Here is a 21,217-nt window from a genome sequence, read left to right on the forward strand (position 1 = left end):
AGGCCTAAACCGCAGTCTGGCCTCCCTCTGCGGGAGGTGACCAGGCTGATCAGGGGAAGGTGCCACCCCCATCACTCTGCTGCTGTTGCCACTTCCAGCCCTTGCAGCCGCAGCGGCTGCCTGCCCTCCTTGGCCTTTGCAGACACTGAAGCTTTGTCTGGAAGGACGTCCAGAAGATGTCTGGTCTATCTGGTCTAATTAGCATATTACCCTTTTATTAGTATAGATATTCTTGGCCCACAGATGGACAGATGGTATTTTGGGGAAGACCCGGAGAGGGAGGTGGGAGCAGGGTGAAGGGGATCAAGGGGGAAAAAAGGAGACATCTGTAATACTTTCAATAATAAAGATAACTACCAAAAAAAAGAGGAAAATCAATGCAGTTACTCAGCACTTGTAGAAAAAACATAATATCTGCTCTATTAAAGGTTTTTTACACAAAACCTCTGAAGTCATTCCACAAACCTGAATGGCCTTAAAAGTATCTACATGTGGCTCATATGTATAAATATTGTACATATTTTCTTTAAACCCTGAGAAAAAAAGATACTACCTACTAAGGGGCTCTCAGTGGCTTAACTGGGCTCAAGTTAAAGAAAGAGAGAGAGAGAGAGAGCGCTTAGCAGCCATTTCTACACAGGGGCCTCTTATACAAACCACACTTAAGGGAGAAGCCTGCAGGCCTCTGGCACTGAAATGCCAGCCCCCACTGTGTTCCTGCCATCTGAACCAGCCTTTACAAAGGAGTTCCTGGAGTCATATTTCAACCAATAGGACTGAAACTTTCCCCATCTAATTGGAGCTGCACAGCTATATCCCCGTCAGCACTTTCACTGAGCAATCAGAGTAGCTCCATTCTGACCAATCAGGGTAGTGCCTTTTGGACCAATCAAATTTCTGGGATTTGGAGTCCTCAGTTGCATGAGGATGGACCAATCAGAGGCCAGGCAGAGGGACTTCCATCTATATGTCAGCTCCCCTTTAGCTATGGGAGTGCACTTTCCCTTTCCACAAGACTGAAGACAATGTGTCCTGGCTGAACTGAAACACCAAAGATGTCTCACTGAAGCAGAGTGGGCAGACCAAAGCAGAGCAGAGCTGTCTGGCTGGAGAGGGGCCTCTCCCCAAGACTACCTTGCCACGATGCTTTCCCACAGCCTTGCTAATTCATAATCGAGCTGTAACACTATTGAGCTGTTCCACAGCCATGCTGTATCACAATTGAGCTGTTTGCACTGAATAAAGTTTCCTTCTTCTCTGCACCCCAAATTGGGGATTCTTGTTGGTGTTCAAATGGTGCCAATGACCATCGGTTGACAGACTTCACTGTCCATTTATAAATTTGGTACATTCACATAAAATGAAGCCAACTTCCATGTAATAGGAAAAAACCCTATGTGCTGACATCACAGAGCAAAGCTTTGATGAAAAAACAACCACACATATAAAATACAGAATTCTAGTATTTCCCTGATTCTATCATGCAAATCCCTCACCCCACACCTGTACCACAGTAGTGATTATAAAATCCAGACGTACCTTACAATCAATTTTAAGAACTTTGTCAGCTGCCAATTATAGAAGACAGTAATGAAATAGCTTTCATTGTTCACATACACTCCACATGGAGTCCTGGGGTAGGAGGGGCGGGAAATATGCCTCTAAGAAGTAGTAAGTAGCAGGACAAAACAGTGGATCCCGCTTAAGCTGTGGACCCTCATTTGCTGTTCCCTGTTTCCCACAGCTAAGTCCTGATATTTCCTACAGCCAAGCAACTTCCCAAGAGTCCTTTGCATACAGGTTCAAATAAAGATCCAGGATAGACCAACTGCCCAAGGGGCTTCCAATGTAAACCAAAGATATGTATATACACGTACACATATACATACATGATGCATATCCACATAATAAAACATTATATTTGAAGTCTCCTTTGTCTCTACATAATAGTAAATAAAGGCATTTGGTGTTTGGAAATGCAAATAAAACAAGGCCTGTTATATACTTTTTTAACAGAAGAAAAACTGTTCTTCCTGAGATGCCATCTGCCCCTCAGCTTCCTTACTCACAAAGCTTATTGTACTTTCAATGAGCGTCTATAGCACCTGATGTTTGTGCCATACATTATATGCTGAACTGTAATTTCACCTATCTTTCCCAACTAGATTTGTGAGTTCCAAGTCTTAATCTCATCCTAGAACTGACAGTTGTTGGAATGATTTCTTCTCATTCAGTAAACAGAAGCTGTTTGTTACCTAGTAGGTCTCACCACTTTCACCTCTTTTTAATAAGTATCTCAACTTTATCTAATACTACTGCAATAGGCAAATAATGGTTCCCAAAGTTGCCCACATCTTAACCCCTGATACCTGTGAAAATGTTACCTTACATGGCTGGAGGGGTTTCACAGGTGTGAGATTAAGTCAATGATCTTTAGACAGTGGAGATTATCCTAGGTTACCTGGCATGTCCAAGGTTATTACAATGGTCCTTATTAGTGAGAGGCAGGCATGTCAGAGAGAGGTGTGAAGATGCCTCACTGCTGGCATTGAGTCTGGAGAAAGGGGCCATGCCTCAAGGAATAGAGGCGACTTCTAGAAGCAGGAAAAGGCTAGGAAACCAGTTCTCCCCTAGAGCTTCTAAAAAGGAACACAGTCCTGCTGACACCTTTATTTTAGACCAGTTGACACTTCTGGGCTAAAGAACTGTAACATTACAAATTTGTGTTATTTTAAGCCACCAATTGTGTGATGATTTGTTACAGTAGCAAAAGAAAAATAATATAACTACATTTTAGCAATAGATTAATATGATGTAAGGATCTACTCATTCCCTTCTCACCGAAGAATCTCCTCTCCATGAGTCTACAACCTTTTCCTATATCACAAGAAATGGCATAGACTTCGGAACAGTTTATTCCGGGGTGTTTTCATTCACTTATTAATTTTTTATAGCTATTTTTCCAGTGGTAAAAATAGAATGCCTATAAAGCAGAATGTGAGAAAAAGAGATGATGTTCCACATAATTAGCTAAGTATCAATATTAGTAAGGGCATTTGGAATGTCAAAACTGCAGCTGGTCAGAAATAGTCCACGTCTGTGCAGGAAAACAGTAGAGAATGTACATGTCTCTCCAGAGCTAAGAAAAATCCAACAGATTCTATTGTTGGCTCTGAAATAAGACAGGGAGTCCATACTGCACTATCTGCCTGAAGGTGCCGGAAACCAGAGGCTTCCTTACCACAGCAAGCAAGGGTCATGCTTTCTGAGTAAACATAAAGCTTCGAATGAAGTGACAAGAGTAAAGGGATCACATCCACACTCAAAAGTCCTTTAACCCTTGAAACACAAATGTCATTTAGTGCTTGTATACACATGTCTGTGCATTTTGCAGCAGAGCAATCTGTAGCATTGCTCAGACACTGAAAGAAATACGTAACCCTAAAATAAGGGTTAAGAATAACTAGTGCTACAACAGCGTCATCTTTTATTGAAGAAGTTTCTACACAGACAGTGTTCTGCATGGGAAACTGTGAAATGTTCTATTTCTATTCTATCTAGTGCATGACTAAACCAATGCCTCCAGCCAAATAATCATGTCAGGATCTCATGAGATCAGGCTGGGAGAGGAGGGCTGCGTGAGGATTACCTAAGGAGTGCTGGCAGTGGCTCCAGACGGGGGTACCTGACTCATCGCCAAAGCAGTGTTTCACTGCTATGCTGTTGGGCCTCTGTTTCTGTACTGGATCTACTGACTTTAATAAAAATGGAAAAGGTAAGTCTCCACTTACATTTCTTGGCGAACACAACTCAAACCCAGAGAAGCCTACTCTGAAAGATTATATATCATTTCAGGGCTTGAGTGCATTCACACAGAAAATCAAACGGATTGTGATGAATACTAGGAAAAATGTATTTTTTAATACATTCTAGAAGCTGTTGATTACATAGTAAGTCTCATTTCTTTGAATATCTAAAATAAAGCTACAATTAAAAATAAATGTAGCTTAGTTAAAAAATCAAATATTAGAAACAATAGAGCAAGGATACAAAACGACTTCTGCTAAGGGTAACAACTTAATATGTTCATCTTGTAGTCTAATCAGTATCGAGTATCTATGAAAACAGGAGTTGGCCTATTATAGCCCACAGGCCAAACAGGATCCTACCAACCAGTAGGACCACCACAAAGGCTAATGCGTACTGGTTAGAAAGAATGGCAAGTAAGACGATATATTCCAGATTCTGCTCCATTTTTGACAGATAATTAAATTAAGATTCACAGGGTCAAGTGACTTTCTCAAAGTATTGTAACCTGACACAAGTCAGTGAAAGCACAGCATTTATGACTTGTATTTGGACTTACTTTTTTTATAAACAAAAACTTTATACTTCTTAATCTGAGTTAAAATTCCAAAGAGTTTCTAGTCATATAACTAGAAGACAACTTATTATGACAATTTCTCTTGGTCATGATGTTCTTATTTCATTTATAAATGCCACAAATACACTCAGTTAATGCATTAAATATAAAAAGACTTGCTAAAGAGACCGAATTTATTAATGATTCAGAACTTCCTAAAGCATCTATTTGAAATTCATTTATAATTCATTTCACAGCTTAGCTGCAGTTCCCACAGGGCAAATATTTATCAAATATTACTATTTTAAGTCCTCCCTTTATATTTATGTGTAGAATACATTTTTTTTCCAAGTACAAGATAAACATCCTAAAAGCATTCATCCATCTATTGTAACTTAATGTGCATTTTCTGATAAGGTGACAGTAATGGGCTTTCAGATATAACAGAGTACACTGTGCAGCCAAACAAAAGAGTAAGTATTAAATGTACTAGCTGGCTGTAAATTTAACAACATGCACACTGAATCATTATAAATATTTATTAGAGAGTAACCATGGCAATTAATAAACACTGTAATCAACACAAGAGAAAATGGCATTTTAAAAACCTACCACGGTAAGAAACATTTCATTGTCACTTACCAATGAAACATACATGACCAGATTAATATTTTCAATGTGAACATCAGAATAACTGTCCTGACTAGTACCATTACAAGAGCAAGAGTATAGAATATCTGGCACCAGGCTACTTCTGTTCCACACCCCAACACTGTAATTCATAGTCTCTAATTCCAATGGCTTATCACAGGTATAGGGTAATTGCTAAAACGAGAGCTCACTGGCTTTGGAGTTAAAAATACCTCCGTTTGAACGCAGCTCTTCTATTACTCATCGTGAAACATTGGTAAAACTACTTAAATTACCCAGGCCAACTGAAAAGAAGAAATAACCCTCCCTATACGAGTTGTTGTATAGCTAGACTTATTGTGGTGATTATTTGAATATTATTTGAATTATATTGTACACCTAAAACTAATATAATGTTAAAAGTCAATTGTATCTCAAAAAATAAATTAAAAAACAAATTTTGTTAAGAAAAGTTGCAACATATAGCATACTTAGTTAAATATCTGGAACAATACAAACATTCAGTAACTTGTTCTTCTTACTCTACTATTATTACTTCTGTGATTTGAGACTTACACCACCACATCCACTACTGGTACTACATCTACTATGGCAACCTCTAAGTAACTGTCACTGCATCTCATTCCTCTTGGCCAAGATATTATTAGGGATCAAATGTTAACTGTAATAATTCAGATTCTTTGGATCTAAACTCATAAGGCCTACTAGATTGGCTAAAATTTTAAAAAAAGAAATAAAAACAGACAATAACAAATGTTTATGAGGATGTGGAGAAAATGGAACCTTCATATACTGCTGGTAGAAGTGTACAATGATGCAGTCACTTTGGAAAACATTGTGGTAATTCCTTCAAATGTTAGTTAACATATAACCCACCAATTCTACTCTTAGATAAATTTCCAAGAGAAATGAAAATATACATCCACAAAAAAACATATATTCACCCAAATGTCTATCAGTAGTAAAAAGATAAACAAAATGTGGTACATTCTTACAATGAAATGCTACCCAAAAATAAAAAGTAATGAAGTACTGATATGTTAAAACAAGAATGGATCTTGAAAGCCTGCTAAATAAAAGACACCAGATACAAGAGGTTCCATATTATATGATTTTATTAATATGAAATGTTTAGAAGAGCAAATCCATAAAGACAGAAAATAGATTAGTGATTCCAGGGAGTAAGTGTTGGTGTACAATGAAGAGTGGTTGCTAATGGGTATCAGCTTTCTTTTGCAGAGGAAGAAAATAATCTAAACTTAAATAGTTGTAATGGTTGCACAATGAATTTTATGATGTCTGAATTATATCTCAAAAAAGTTGTTATACTGAATAACCAACTGAAGACTAGTTGGAGAGAAGCCATATAAGCAAGTACTTACAGAGGAGGCCACATGGAGACTAGGAGATAAGGAGACACAAGAGGGCTAGATAGGCACTCATAGGCAGCAGTTCAAGTTCCGGAGGGATATGTCAGCTGTGAGAGGTTCCCCTTGAAAAGTGTGAGGTCTGAACCTCAGGCAGGGCTCTCCAGCCCAGAGCACCAGAACTGAGAAAGGAACCCACATAACATCTGGCTGTGAAAAGCAGTGGGGTTTCTGTCCACCAGGAAGAGATGGATAGAAACGCAGTTATCCTCTTAAAAGGCCAACACACAAAATTTCCTTCATGATCACTCACCCTTGGCTCTGATGGAGGGAGGGCAGAGCAGACTAGAGCTGAATGAGGAGAATCTGGGGTTGGTGCTTTTGGGAGAAAACTAAAGGGTCAGCCACCAGGATCCCTGTTTCTGAATCATTTCCCCATAGTGCAGAAGCCATCCTTCTCAGGTAGAGCATTCCCCTCCATGGAGTATCAGCCTGGAGGGAAGCAATAGCACCACCCACTGGAATCCCCCTTGCCCCAACCTTTAGTAAGCCCTGCTGAGGAGTACAGCCCAAAACTTTTTAAGTGACTGAGCCTAACAGACAGCCTGCATGCAGAGGAGGATCTCTGGGTGCATTGAGACTTTTGCTGAGCTGTCCCTGGGCCTGATGCTAGTAAAAGCTGGCCTTGATGCACAACTTGGTCCTTTTCACAAGCACCCAGGCCCAGCAGAGGGAGCCCCAAGCTGTGGACCGCTAATAGCTCCTAACAGGTTACCCAGGGCCAGTGTCTGACATTGGCCTTCACTATAGTCCCTCCAAAGAGGCCCAGATCCAATACACCCAGTAGCCAGCTTCAGACAACAACAGAGCAGAATCCAATAAGCTTCACAAGCAGCATATCCACAGGGAATTCTTGGCAGGCACCAAATCCTGTTTTGGCGAATTGCATTTCATGTGATCAGCGCCTACGCAGCAGGTTGCACTCTGTGTTGGGGGTTGAACCTCACAGTCAGCTAGCCTGAGGGCTGATTCAATGCACAAACAGGCCAATAACAATCAAGACTCAATTACAACTGGAGGGCCCACATAACATGTATAAAGGTCATTCTTAGAACACCCAACTCAGGTGAACAGAGAGACTGCACCACTTGGTACCACAGGTTACCCTCTACATAAGGCCAACTACCAAAACTGGGACTCCTAGCAGATCATAATTCAAATGGCAAAAGTTAAAGACAAATAAAGAATCTTAAAAGCCACAAGAGAAAGGCAATCAGTAACCTACAAGGGAGCTTCCATAAGACTGTCAGCTGATTTCTCAATAGAAACATTTCAGGCCAGAAGGGACTGGCATGAAATACTCAAAGTGATGAAAAGCAAGAACCTACAACCAAGGCTACTTTACCCAACAGGATTATCATTTAAAACTGAGGGGGGAAAAAAGAGCTTTCTAGACAAGAAAAAGCTAAAGGCGCTTGTTACCACCAAACCAGTATTACAAGAAATGTTAAAGGGCTTGTTTGAAGAAGAAGAACAAGAAGAAGAAGAAGGAGAAGAAGAAGACAACAACAACAGAGGAACATAGTTAAAAACTAAAATGCCAGCCCCACCCAATTTACAACCCCACACAAGTTGTGTGCAGCGGCGCATATGAATCGCCTGTCCTTTCGCAGCCTAACCTAACAAATTGCAGCTGGGTCAGAGAGCTCCAAAACTTCCAAACCCCAAACAAAGAGGAGAAATCTGCAGATCTTGCTGTAGCTCTTGCGGGGTGGACTCAGGCAGTGGCTGACTTTGCACCTCCTTGGAGATCCAGGAGCCAGTGTACCCAGTGGTCAGATACCAGATTTCAACTCCTCACCTCCACAAGTGACACACTCAAGAGGCAGACTCAGTGAGCACCAAAGCCCCACTGAAGCAAGTCCTGCCCCATAAGCGTGTCTCCAGCAAAGCAGCTCTCCCACTGTAGTGGCAGCTGGTCCCCACAGCCAATTGGCCTGGAGGTCAATTCCTCCCAGTGATACCAACTGCAATCAAGGCTTAACTACAACAAGACTGTGCTCACAGCCCACAAAGGGGTGCACCAAGAGTGTCCACCTCAGGTGATTAGGGAGGCTGAGCCACTGGGCCCAATAGGACACCTATCACACAAAGCCACTCTATCAACACAGGGAAGCAGCCAAAATGCGGAGACAAAGAAACATGTCACGAATAAAAGAAATGGAGGAAAGCAAACTATGGGAAATAGAGTTCAAAAACAGTTATAAGGTTACTCAAGAATCTTCTACAAACCTCCGAGGAACTTAGTGAGACCTTCAAGGATCTTAATGAGAATGTAAAAAAAAATGGAAAAGGACTAGTCAGAAATTAAGCATACACTGACTGAAATAAATAATAATATACAGAAATTCAACAGTAGACTAGATGATCCCAAGAATCAAATCAAAGATTTGAAATACAAGGAAGCAAAAAACACCCATCCGGAAAAGAAAAAAGAAAAAAGGATACAAAAATATGAAGATAGTGTAAGGAGCCTCTGGGACAACTTCAAATGTACCAACATCCGAATTATGCAGGTGCCAGAAGAAGAGAGAGAGCAAGATATTGAAAACCTATTAGAAGAAATAATGACAGAAAACTTCCCTTACCTGGTGAAAGAAATAGACTTACAAGTCCAGGAAGCGAAGAGAACCCCAAATAAAGGAATCCAAAGAGGACCACACCAAGACACATCATAATTAAAATGCCAAGGGCAAAAGACAAAGAGAGAATCTTAAAAGCAGCAAGAGAAAAACAGTTACCTACAAGGGAGTACCCTTACGACTGTCAGCTGATTTCTCAACAGAAACTATGCAGGCCAGAAGGGAGTGGCAAGAAATATTCAAAGTGATGAACAGCAAGAACCTACAACCAAGATTACTCTACCCAGCAAAGCTATCATTTAGAATTTAAGGTCAGATAAAGAGCTTCACTGACAAGAAAAAGCTAAAGGAGTTCATCACCACCAAACCAGAATTATATGAAATGCTGAAGGATATTCTTTAAGAAAAGGAAGAAGAAGAAAAGGTAAAGATAAAAATTATGAACAACAAAGTGACAACAAATACATATCTACCAACAAGTGAATCTAAAAATTAAGTCAATAAAAAATCTAATGAACAGAATAAACTGGTGAATATAATAGAAGCAGAAGCATAGAAAGGGAGTGGACTGACAATTCTCAGGGGGAAGGAGGTGGGAGGGGTGTGGGAAGAGATTGGACAAAAATCTTACACCTATGGATGAGGACAGTGGCGGGGGGTAAGGGCATGGGGTGGGGTGGGAATCGGGTGGAGGGGAGCTATGGGGGGAAAAAGAGGAACATCTGTAATAATCTGAAAAATAAAGATTTAATAAAAAGAAACTAAAATGGCAATAAATACTACCTATTAGTAATAACTTTAAAAGTAAATGGCTAAATGCTCCAATCAAAAGAAATAAGGTAACTGACTAGATAAGAACACAAGACCCATGTATACACTGTCTTCAAGATACATTCTAAAAGTAAAAGGATGGAAAAAGATATTTTATGCAAGTGGAAAGAAAAAAAAATTGAGGTAGCAATACTTATATCTGACAAAACAGACTTCAAAACAAAGGCTATAGTAAGAGACAACGAAGGACATTAAACAATAATAAAGGGAACAATCCAACAAGAGGATATAACACTTGTAAACATTTATGCACCCAACATAGGATCACCTAAATATGTAAAGCAAATATTAATGGACATAAAAGGAGAGATTTACAGTAATACAGTTATGGTAGGGGATTTTAACACCCCATTGACATCAATGGATAGATCGTTCAGATAGACAGCAAATAAACAAAGAGACAGGAGCCTTAAATAACATACTAGATCAAATGGATTTTTGATATCTTCATATCATTTCACCCCAAAGCAGCAGAATATACATTCTTTTTAAGTGGCCATGGGACTTTTTCTAGAATAGACCACATGTTAGGACACAAAACAGGTGTCAATACATTTTAGAAGGTTAAAATCATTTCAAGCAACTTCTCTGACCATAATGCTATGAAAAACAGAAAAACACACAAAGATATGGAGGACAAATAACATGTTACTAAACAATGAATGGGTTAACAATGAGATAATGGAAGAAATCAAAAGTTTCTTGAAAACAAATGAAAATGAGAACACAACAACCTAAAATCTTAGCTTCCAAAACTAAACCAGGAAGAATCAGAGAATCTGGACAGACAGATTACAACTAAGAAACTGAGGCAGTAATCAAAAAACTCAAAACAAATAAAAGCCCTGAAGTAGATGGCTTTACAGGTGAATTTTATTAAACATTCAAAGAACTAATGCCCATCATTCTATTCCAAACTATTCCAAATAAGCTGTTATAAAAACAATTAATCAAGCATATAAGGGCAACTACATATTTGGAAAATGGCAGAAAGGAATTAAGGCTATCTTTACTGGATCTGCTAAACTCTGCCAGGAAGTGTCAATACCACACACAAACCTCTAGGCAGGATCAGCAATGCAGTTCAGCACAAAAGACAAAGTAGGTGCAGTTATGAATGAACTCTACTCCCCATACTAGACACCTGCTGTCTCACTCTGAAGTGAGATATTTACAATAAAAATTAGAACATAAGAGTAGAAGGAATAGGAAGACTATAAGCTCTAGAATTGAAAAAGCTAGGGTTTAAAATGTTGTTCTCCCATACACTAGCTTGTGACCTTGGACCAATTACTTAACTTCTCTGGGCTTCACTGTCCTAATCTACAAAATGGGTATAATAATTGGACCTATGTCACACAATATTGTTGGACAGACTGACTCTACTCTCAATAAACACCACCATGCTGCGTAATCACATGCTCAGATTAGCATTCCCCAAGGAAATTCCAAACTCTATGTCTTGTTCACAAAGGACTGTGTGTTTTTCTCCTTCACCATCTACTGATGACATGTAGCTACATGAGACTCCTTCAGGAACACAGAAAATAAAGGCACCCAGGGAGAGTAGCATAGGGCATTTGCCCTAATAATAGAAGTTATTCCAAAAAAAAGCTGTGATGAAATAGAATTAATCAAACATATAAGGGCAACTACATATTTGGGGAATCGCAGAAAGGAATTAAGTCAGTCTTTACTGGATCTGCTATGCTAGGTATAGTGAAGTACCTCTAAAGAGTCAGGCACAGTTTCAGGTATTTTACATGCATCACTTCACTGAATTTTATCAACAAGCTTATGAGGTAGGCATTATTAACCTCCTCAATTTATACATAAGGAATATTCAAATAAGTTGAGTAACCACCAAGTTAATATCACAGTTAAATAAGAGTGAAACCTGGAGTTCAAAACCAGATCAGTTTATCCAATGGCACTTGCCAGTACACTATGTTGAATTAGATTTCCAATGGAAGAGTAATTAAGAAAGAAATTAAAAATGAGGGAAGGGTACTTTTTTTACTAACATGATCAATTCATGCAATCAAATAGCAGGATACCAAAATACATGCAATGTCATTTACTCCTTCATTCACTTATTTACTAATTCACAAGTATATCAAGCATCTATTATGTGCCAGTGATAAAAATAGTATTTGAAAGGTACTTAAAACTTTAAAAGAGAAAACTATGAAATATGACCAATATACTAATAAAGTAATAGAGGAATGTACAGGCAAAGAGGAGACAAAAAACGTATCAGTTGCTTTCCCATCTACTACCTTTACTCTCCTTAAACAAGAATTCACAGGAAAAAAACCTGATGCTCATTTTCATTGCCTTTTTCTTTTTGGGAAAACTGATGTTTGGAAGTCTAAGCCATACTGCTAAAGCTTCTCTGCAGTTTGTTCTATTCAGAAAATTGCTGTCCCACAGACAATCATTTCTCCTCTTCCTTGTGGAGCAGGACAACCATTTACCCAACTGCAGGACTGACTAGGGATGGGTAGAGCGTGAAGACTTCAAGGCAGGGTCTCCTAGAGATGAGCTGCGAGAGGCCAGAAGCTGCTTGTATTCCACAAGCCCTAAGGCACTTATGTCCATTCAAGGTTGATATATTCTGACAGACCAAATGGTATTTGGAAGCAATTCATTTCACATTTTATGAAACGTAAAAAAGAAAGAAAACTCAGCAAGTCTAAACATCAAATCCAAATAGGAATGCATTAGAATCCCTCTCAAAGTCAGTCATGTTTGATCTATGGATTTACCATATCACAGGACATCTCAGCTGGAAATCTCTCTACCCAAAGCCATTTGACTAAAAATGAAGTCAGCCAAAGTTTTATTCTTCTATTGTGCTAAGAAATCAGAGCCTCTGTAGCCTGCATGCCAGGACGCATGAGAGGAAATGCCAGTGTAATAATGTAATAATCTAAAATGTGTACCTTTAGTCTTTGGTCATCAACAGCTATAATCGTAGCAACTCGAATTAACCTGGGGTTCCGTTTATCCACAACTTCAAGTTTCATATTTGGCAGAAAACCATGAGGCGACCGCTGTAACATTACAAGTGCAATAAGTCATGCAAATTTCAACTATTCAGTCACGCTATTAAATTTTTCCTAAAATATTATTGTTCTAGTTTTATATTCAGATCTTTAGTACGATGGAATTAGTTTTAAGAGAACATAGGACTTTATGCATGTTATTTTATCCAGTTTCATAAAAACCTGTGAGAAGAGAAATGATTTTTGGTCATTTTCAAGACAGCTAAAAAGACAAATAATTCATTAATGATCACATGAAGGGTCTAAAACAGTGGTTCTCAACCTTCTGGCCCTTTAAATACAGTTTCTCATGTTGTGACCCAACCATAAAATTATTTTCGTTGCTACTTCATAACTGTAATGTTGCTACTGTTATGAATCGTAATGTAAATATCTGATATGCAGGATGGTCTTAGGTGACCCCTGTGAAAGGGTCGTTCGAACGCCAAAGGGGTCCCGACCCACAGATTGAGAACCACTGTTCTAAAAGGATCTTATTACAGTTTATCTATTGGTTTACTTACTTTTTCCTTCTGAAATTAACCTTGTAAATTAAGAAGTTGTTGACTATTCTCACTGCCCACTTTTTAGTGTATGACCCAGAAGGCAAAATTATTTAATAAATAATTAGAAAAGATAACCATAATCTTTTATAAATCTAAATTTTGAAATAATATTTAGATAAAAGCTTCATAATTTCAAACTGGCAAACTATTATAAAATCATGCCACAATGTAATTTAAAGATATAACCTACACTTTTTTTTACCTTATCTGTAACATAGGCATGTTAAACTGTATTAATTTAAGTTTCTCCCAAGACTTAAAATGCCAGGAATCAGGAGTCTATAATGATGAACACTCAGGCAATAATAAAGAAAATGGAGTCAGAAAAATATACCAGAACATACACTGAAAATGAGGAAATTTAACAAAATCAAAGTCAAAAGACAACTCTGATACTACTTATAGGTTGGCAAACAGCTTCACTTGAAAGCTACTACACATAAAAGTGTTCGATTGACTTTATTGAAAATGGAAGTGCACTGAACTTCTTTTTTTTTAAATATATTTTATTGATTTTTTACAGAGAGGAAGGGAGAGGGATAGAGAGTTAGAAACATCGATGAGAGAGAAACATCGATCAGCTGCCTCCTGCACACCCCCTACTGGGGACATGCCCGCAACCCAGGTACATGCCCTTGACCGGAATCGAACCTGGGACCCTTCAGTCCACAGGCCGACGCTCTATCCACTGAACCAAACCGGTCATGTCGCACTGAATTTCTTAAGCCTAGAAATGGCAATAGGAAATAAAATCCTCAAAATTTGTGAGTAATAAACTGTTAATTCTTTCACAATATCTGGTTTGTTTCTCTTCAGCTTTTGTGGAAGCATATTTTCTTTCTAAAATGCATTATTAAATCTAGTAAACAGAGTATATTGACTATGAGTAAGTCTGATCCCTAAAAATCATTCTGTTTTCCCCAAGGTCACTGACCTGACAACCCAGGGATTGTTTGTACTGCAGATGTTAAAGCTTGAGGTGAATCCATAATAACCCAAGTTGCCTTCTTAGCTAATTTTTTTCATAATTTTATTTTCTTGTAATTTTCCTTTTGGAAAACTAAAATGAATTTTTGACAGAAAGCAAGAGAGAGGAAGACTAAAAGCAACTTGTATTTTTGCTAAGCATATTTTTAGAATTCTTAAAATCCTCTTTAGCAGTTCAGAACTTCTAGCCTTCTTAATTTAATCATACCTCTTTCTGCCAAATCTAGCCTATTTTAACAAAATTTTAAAAAAATTAAAACAACCCTAGCCAGTTTGGCTCAGTAGATAGAGCATCAGCCTGTGAGCTAAAGGGTCCCGGGTTCAATTCCAGTCAAGGGCACATGCTCGGGTTGCAGGCTCGATCCCCATGTTTCTATCTCGCTCTCTCTCTACCTTCCTCTCTGAAATCAATATATGTGTGAGTGTGTGTGTGTGTGTGTGTGTGTGTTGTGTGTATGTGTATGGGGTTTTATATATATATTATATATATATATATATATATATATATATGAAACATTTTGTTTTAAACCCTTTTTGATTCCTAGAAAACTTTCAGTAAATGGAATCATATGTAGAAACTCACTATATAAAATTCTGATTAAAGACCAGTTGGGGAGCCTGGAGCACACCATTAGGGTTGAAAGAGAACAACATTTGAAAACTACTGGTGTAGAACATAAATATTTCTAACTATACTATCAAAGCACTATCTTTTACAAAGTAATTTATACTTTGGTCAATCCTGAAATAAATTCAAATTTGACCTTTAAATAATTGGTATTCTAACAAATGCTAAAAGCACTATTTCCCTCAAAATGGATAAAACTGTAATGCTCAGGTTACAAACAATTCCCTATTTTACTAAGGCACCATTGACATTGAAACAAGCTCCCAGACATGAAAGTTGTGGACTTATAGAACCGGAAATGAAGGACTTGCTCATCAGAGGTTGATGAGGAGCTTTCAATATCACTAGTGTAGGATTCCTGTGTTTTTCAAGCTGGGGAATTATCACCTATATTTATGCACAGGAACAATAAGAGTCGCCTCCCTTGCATTTTTAAATAAAAGCAAGGCAGATTGGTCATGAAAATAACACTTGAGTTTAAAAAAGGATATACTAGAATAACTTAAAACTGCCAAATAAAGGCATGACTCAACATGGACATTATTTAAAGTTGAGAACGTATATGGATACAAACTTACCATTTTAAATACTTTGGCAGGAACTGCACTAGTTTGAGTAGCTTCCAGATATTCTGTCCAGGAAAAATTTTCTGGATCAGGATAACCTGAAAAATACATATAAATATCTAAAGATTACTCATTGATATTTTGATTCCCTTATACTATAAGACATTTGATAATCATAACACCTACTGTTATTTGAATGCTCACAATTTAGCCTCTATGCTAAGAACATCACATGTATTACCTAATGTAAGCCTATGAGAACCTCTGAGAGGGCTTTTTTGACTCACTAAAGTACAAGAGCATTCATTTACTGGTTCATTCATTCACTCAACAAGGATAAGCAGGTTGGCCAAGACCAAATGGTGATATGAGTACTTGGCAGAGCCAGCTCACACCCAGATAGCCTCCTCACAAATTCGAAAAAACTCACAAGCAGAGTCTGATGTCAAAGCATTAACTTAAAATAGAATCTCTCCAATAATGCTGCATCTATTAGGTTTTGTAATTATAATTTTCCAGGTTTGCTATTATTACTTTTATTTAAAAATACATATTGGTAAAACATGGTATAAAGCACTCTATGTTTTTAAAAATTTTCCATCTAATTGGGTTTTTTGTTTTTCTATGTTTGTGTTATTTTATTCCTAATTACATTTGCCAGAGGACTGTCAAACTTGTGTGTATTTTTTTTCCTTTTAAGAAATAAGTACTTAGATTTATTCATCAGCTCTATTATTTTCTTTTGTCTCTTCTAATTATCTCATTTGCTGCTTTTATTCTTACCCTTTCCTTCCTCTTATTTCCCTTAGGTTTGTTTTATACTTGTCTTGCCAAATTGAACTGTAATATAATTTTTCTTTTTTTAAATAATAGGGACATTTAAGACTATGAATTAGTCACCATTGTCCCTGAATACAGCTTTAGACCTCTAGACAAACTTTCACAAAATATTTTTCTTTCACCTTCTGAAAACTAATTATATTTACAAAAGGATTCCATATTTGTTACTTGGTCATCACTCAGGTCTGAAAACACATGGAGAACTCTTTGACCTACAGTACGGACTCTCATTATCTCAGGCACTTGTCAAAGAGCTCATTTTGTAACTGATTATTTTAAAATAAGGCCGAAGTGAAGACTATTCAGAATAGACTAAGGAAACAGAGTCTCTTCTATATCTGGTGAAATCACCAAAAAAAGCAACCAACCTGTGCTACATGGCTGAGCTCTGAGCAGAATTGCCTTCGAAAAGCGCATGGCACTACCTAATATAACCCAACATTTGGTAACTGGCAGGCATTTGCAATGGGGAATTCTCTCTCTTTCTCTTTCTCAATAGCCAACATTATAGAAAAACACACTGGTTATTTTGCTTCTAATTTTCTCTCAATTTCACTAACTACATAACATTCCACTGAGTAATTGGTCCTCATGTTGTCCTTTTTGTTCTTTGTTATATCCCCAACTCCTAGTTGTGCCTCACACTTAGCAGGCACTTATTAATATCTGTTCAATTAATTAATTAGTAATTTATAATTTTCTTTGAATTCCTACATTGCTTATGTCAAAAAAATTTATAGGAAATTGCACAATGCCATTTAAAATATAGTAATTATTTGTGTTCCTAAAAAACCTTAATGGTTAATGTTATAATTAAATAAAATAGTTATACTATAAATTTTGCTAATGTAATTTTAGCTTTGTAAGATAATTATGAAGTACAGTTAAATTGTCAAAACATTAATTCACTAAAATATTTCTGTTTGCTCATCAAACATCTAGAATATTTGATAAGGAAGTCCAGCCAATTTATGATTCTAGAAACCAACACATCATGGAATATTATAAAGCCTTTATAAAGAAAGAATTAGAACTATACTTAATGAGTTAAAAGAGATTTATTATAAGACATAGCTGAGCAAGATAAAATGAGATAGAAAAATATGTATAAAATATAATCCCATTTTTATAGCATGAACAGATTTTAAAAGGACATGAACATATGGATGTATGAATGTGTATGTGTGCATGTACATGCAATTGTATAGGAATTAGCAAAATATGTATAGCATACAATGTCTAATGGTTCAAACGTTTTCCTTTTTCTCTTGGGAAAATAACTGAGCAGCTACATTTCCTGGACTCTTATTCCATAAAAGGAATAAGTAGAAACAATGTAATAAGCCACTTCAAGTTTGGCCCCTAAAGCCCTCTCCTGTGCCATCAGCAGCTCTTTTCCCAGCCTCAGACTTCATTGAAAGAGTCACAAGGACCTGGAAGAGACCCAGTCCCAGAATAATTGCATAGAGCAGAACTAACCCTTATCGACCATGACTGCTCTACTACAGGAGCCAGAAATTGATTCTTAATGTGTTCAGGCACTAAAATTTTGGAGCGATTTGATATACTCATTAGCTCATGGTAATTAATATTTGAAATAATTCACCAGGTTCGAGGATTTCATTTGTTGGAAGATTTTTGATTACTAATTCAATCTGTATATATAAAGTATTTTATGTGAAATATTTTTTAAAAGAAATATGATTTATTATATAGTTTTATATATTAGGACTTGTGGATAAAATGTAAGCAAAATAAATACAGTCCATGTAACACAATATTCATAGAAAATTTTGCCAATAATTTGAGAAATCTGGTATTCTTTTAATTTTTATTTTTTACTTTTAAACTTTTAATATTGTTGTTAGAAGAAATAAACTTTATGGAGGGTAATATGGAAATATTTATCAAATGCTTAAATTTTTTTCTATACTCTCTAATCCAATAATTCCACATATATCCATAAAGAAATAGCAAATATATGTAACCATTTCTTTAAAAGGATGTCTTCCAACATTATTTAAAAACTGGAAAAATGGTAATGTTAAATACAAAGGAAAACCCTAAATAAACTGTGTTGTCTTCATAATATAAAGAAGTACACAGTCATTGGTAGCTAGGTTCACAAAGACTATTTAAAGAAAATTATATTTTCAAATAAAATGGGGGAAAGGGTTATCAAAGCAGTATGAACACTAAGATAACAATTATAATTTTTAAACATAAAGTTAAGAGACAAAAATATTGAAAAATAAATGAAAATAATAATGGTAAACTCTAATGGTGGGATTATATTTTAATTTATTCATTATAACATTACATATTTTACACATTCCCTATAGTTTTATAATAAGAAAAATACACAATTAATTTCTATTTTAAAGAAGTTTAACTATAAGATGTGCACTGCTTTATTCTTTATGTATAAGAATTCAATGGTAAAACAAAATTTAATTCACAAAGAGTAGAATTTAGTTGATTTGAACACTCTTTATAGCAAACGAGAATGCTACCCTTTTACACTGTGACTATAAAAAGTGTTGGGAATTCACTCTGTGTGAGATGCCTTGGGGAAACAGTGAAATGATTTGCAATCAAGTTAAACAAGAGAACGAATAATGATATCTTATGCTGCAGCGGCAGGAAAACTCACTGATGGAATCACAGTAATATCCTATGGGGACTATGGTAGTAGAATGTCTACCTGAGGCACAGGCACATAACATAAAACAATATTGCACATTGTATCAAATGGCTATAAAAACTGTCTCACACTTGGCAAAATATGCAAGTTTAATTTGTTTTCTCACTTGGAGTGGCTTTTTGTTATCACATTAAAATGCATTTACTGTAGAACATGGTATTTACAAGAAAAGAGTCTTATAAGGTCAAGAACCAAATTTATTTCCCTAGCTCATCAACTTGCAGAGCCCTCCAGACCGTAAGAAATTCTGATTAAAGAGCTTATTCATGTCTTCTTATTCAGTCACTTGCCAAATCAAGTAAGTAGCAATTCCAAGTAGTCTACCTCTTCTTAACCCCATTCCCACAACCCTGGTGAAAGTCTATACTCCTATTTTCACATGTCATGAATCTCTCTAATGGTCTCTTACTCCCCTTTCTCATCTGGCCTACTACTGTCAAATAAATGCTCCCTAACCATGGTTGCAGCAGAGATTTCACTATCACTCCTCATTCTCACTTTTAAAGATCTTTCATAAAATCCTTTTCCTACTAATTCCTTATCAATGCTCCAAAACAAAAGTGAACCCCATTTTGGTTTTGTGTATACTGTCATCTTCCTTTTGTGTATACTGTCCTTTCTACCTAATATCCTCTTCAACCCCGTATCGCAGTTAAAATTTTGCAGATCCTTCAAAGACTACTGCAAACACCGCTTCAAATACCAAGATGTCCACATATGAAGTCGAAATTTACATCTCCCTCTCCTGTGTTCCCAGCCCTTTACTATACGTTTCCTTCCATCACAGGAAGAAACAGGACTTAAAGCAACATGATGAGGAGGAAACGGCAAGGAGTTCCTGAAGTCCACTAACAGGGCCTGCTACTAGTCCCCAACACACCACATGAGATGTCTGGGCCAGCTACCTGATCTCTCTGAACCTCAGTTCTTCAACTAGGAAATTGAAATAATTGACAAAAATTCACAAAGTTGCCATAAACAGTTAAATGTGTGAAGTCATATAGGTCATTTAAGAAAAATGAGGTACAAAACAAAAGTTCAAAATACACTAAATATGATGGCTATAAACAAAAGCACAAACAAGTGTTAGGAAGGATATAGAGAAAATGGAACCCTCACAACTGCTGGTGGGAATGTAAAATGGGGCACTTCCTGTGGTAGAGTCTAAAATACTGCTCCTACGTTTCTACCCTAGAGAAATGAAAACACGTTCAGGCAAACACTTGTACACAAAGGTTCCTTTTGTAACTTCAGCTAAAATTCCAGTAGATTGATTCTGAAGGAGCAGAAGCCCCAGCCATATCTGTTAGTCCTCTCTAGAAATATACTGAATAAAATATGTAACAGCTTGGATTAAATTTATATCAGTGAATAGCACCTTTACATTTTATAATTTACATGTTTTAAGAACTGGCCTTTTTTCCCCTTTTTATCTTTGAAGAGGCTCTTTTACTGGCATCGATGAGAATCTGAGTACACACCAGAGGCACCTGTACAGATTTCACATGCTGTTCCACTTTCAGGAGACTTAATTGCTCTCAGAAGTGCAATTACACACACACACACACACACACACACACACACATACACACATTATGATATAGTAAATACATTTTTTCTGACAATAAAACCATAAAATAAGATGTAATGCAAAAATCTATATGCATAAATAATGCTTAAAATATAAATTCACTTTAAGTAAAATAACTATGGCTAACAAATTTTGGAGCCAAGATATTAACAGAAACAGATAATATTAATTTCTTTTCATTTTTTACTACATATAAATAATAAATATATATAAACATATAAACATATAAACATGTAAACATATAGACATAGACACAGATCTATATATAGATTATAGATATATATGTGGATGTAGATATAGATATATAGATATAGATATAGAGATATAGATAGAGATAGAGATATATAGATATAGGCATATAGATATAGATACAGATATACAGAGAGAGCTGGTTGGTTTTCCTTTTAAACTCTCATGTTTAAATTCCTGTTTGT

General features: G+C 36.6%; 1 protein-coding gene across 1 annotated transcript in view; it reads right to left on the reverse strand.

Moving 5' to 3' along the window:
* The window catches only part of L3MBTL4 (L3MBTL4, histone methyl-lysine binding protein), a 258,068-nt gene that overhangs the window by 173,095 nt on the left and 63,756 nt on the right, over positions 1 to 21,217 (reverse strand). Inside the window, exons 9-10 of the mRNA XM_023754274.1 lie at positions 15,661 to 15,746; positions 12,800 to 12,910 (exon numbers count right to left, since the gene is read on the reverse strand). Coding sequence (XP_023610042.1) covers positions 12,800 to 12,910; positions 15,661 to 15,746 — 197 coding nt within the window. The remainder of the gene's footprint in view (positions 1 to 12,799; positions 12,911 to 15,660; positions 15,747 to 21,217) is intronic.

The sequence above is a fragment of the Myotis lucifugus genome, unplaced genomic scaffold (assembly GCF_000147115.1).
Source record: "Myotis lucifugus unplaced genomic scaffold, Myoluc2.0 scaffold_58, whole genome shotgun sequence".
Taxonomy (NCBI): Eukaryota; Metazoa; Chordata; class Mammalia; order Chiroptera; family Vespertilionidae; genus Myotis; species Myotis lucifugus.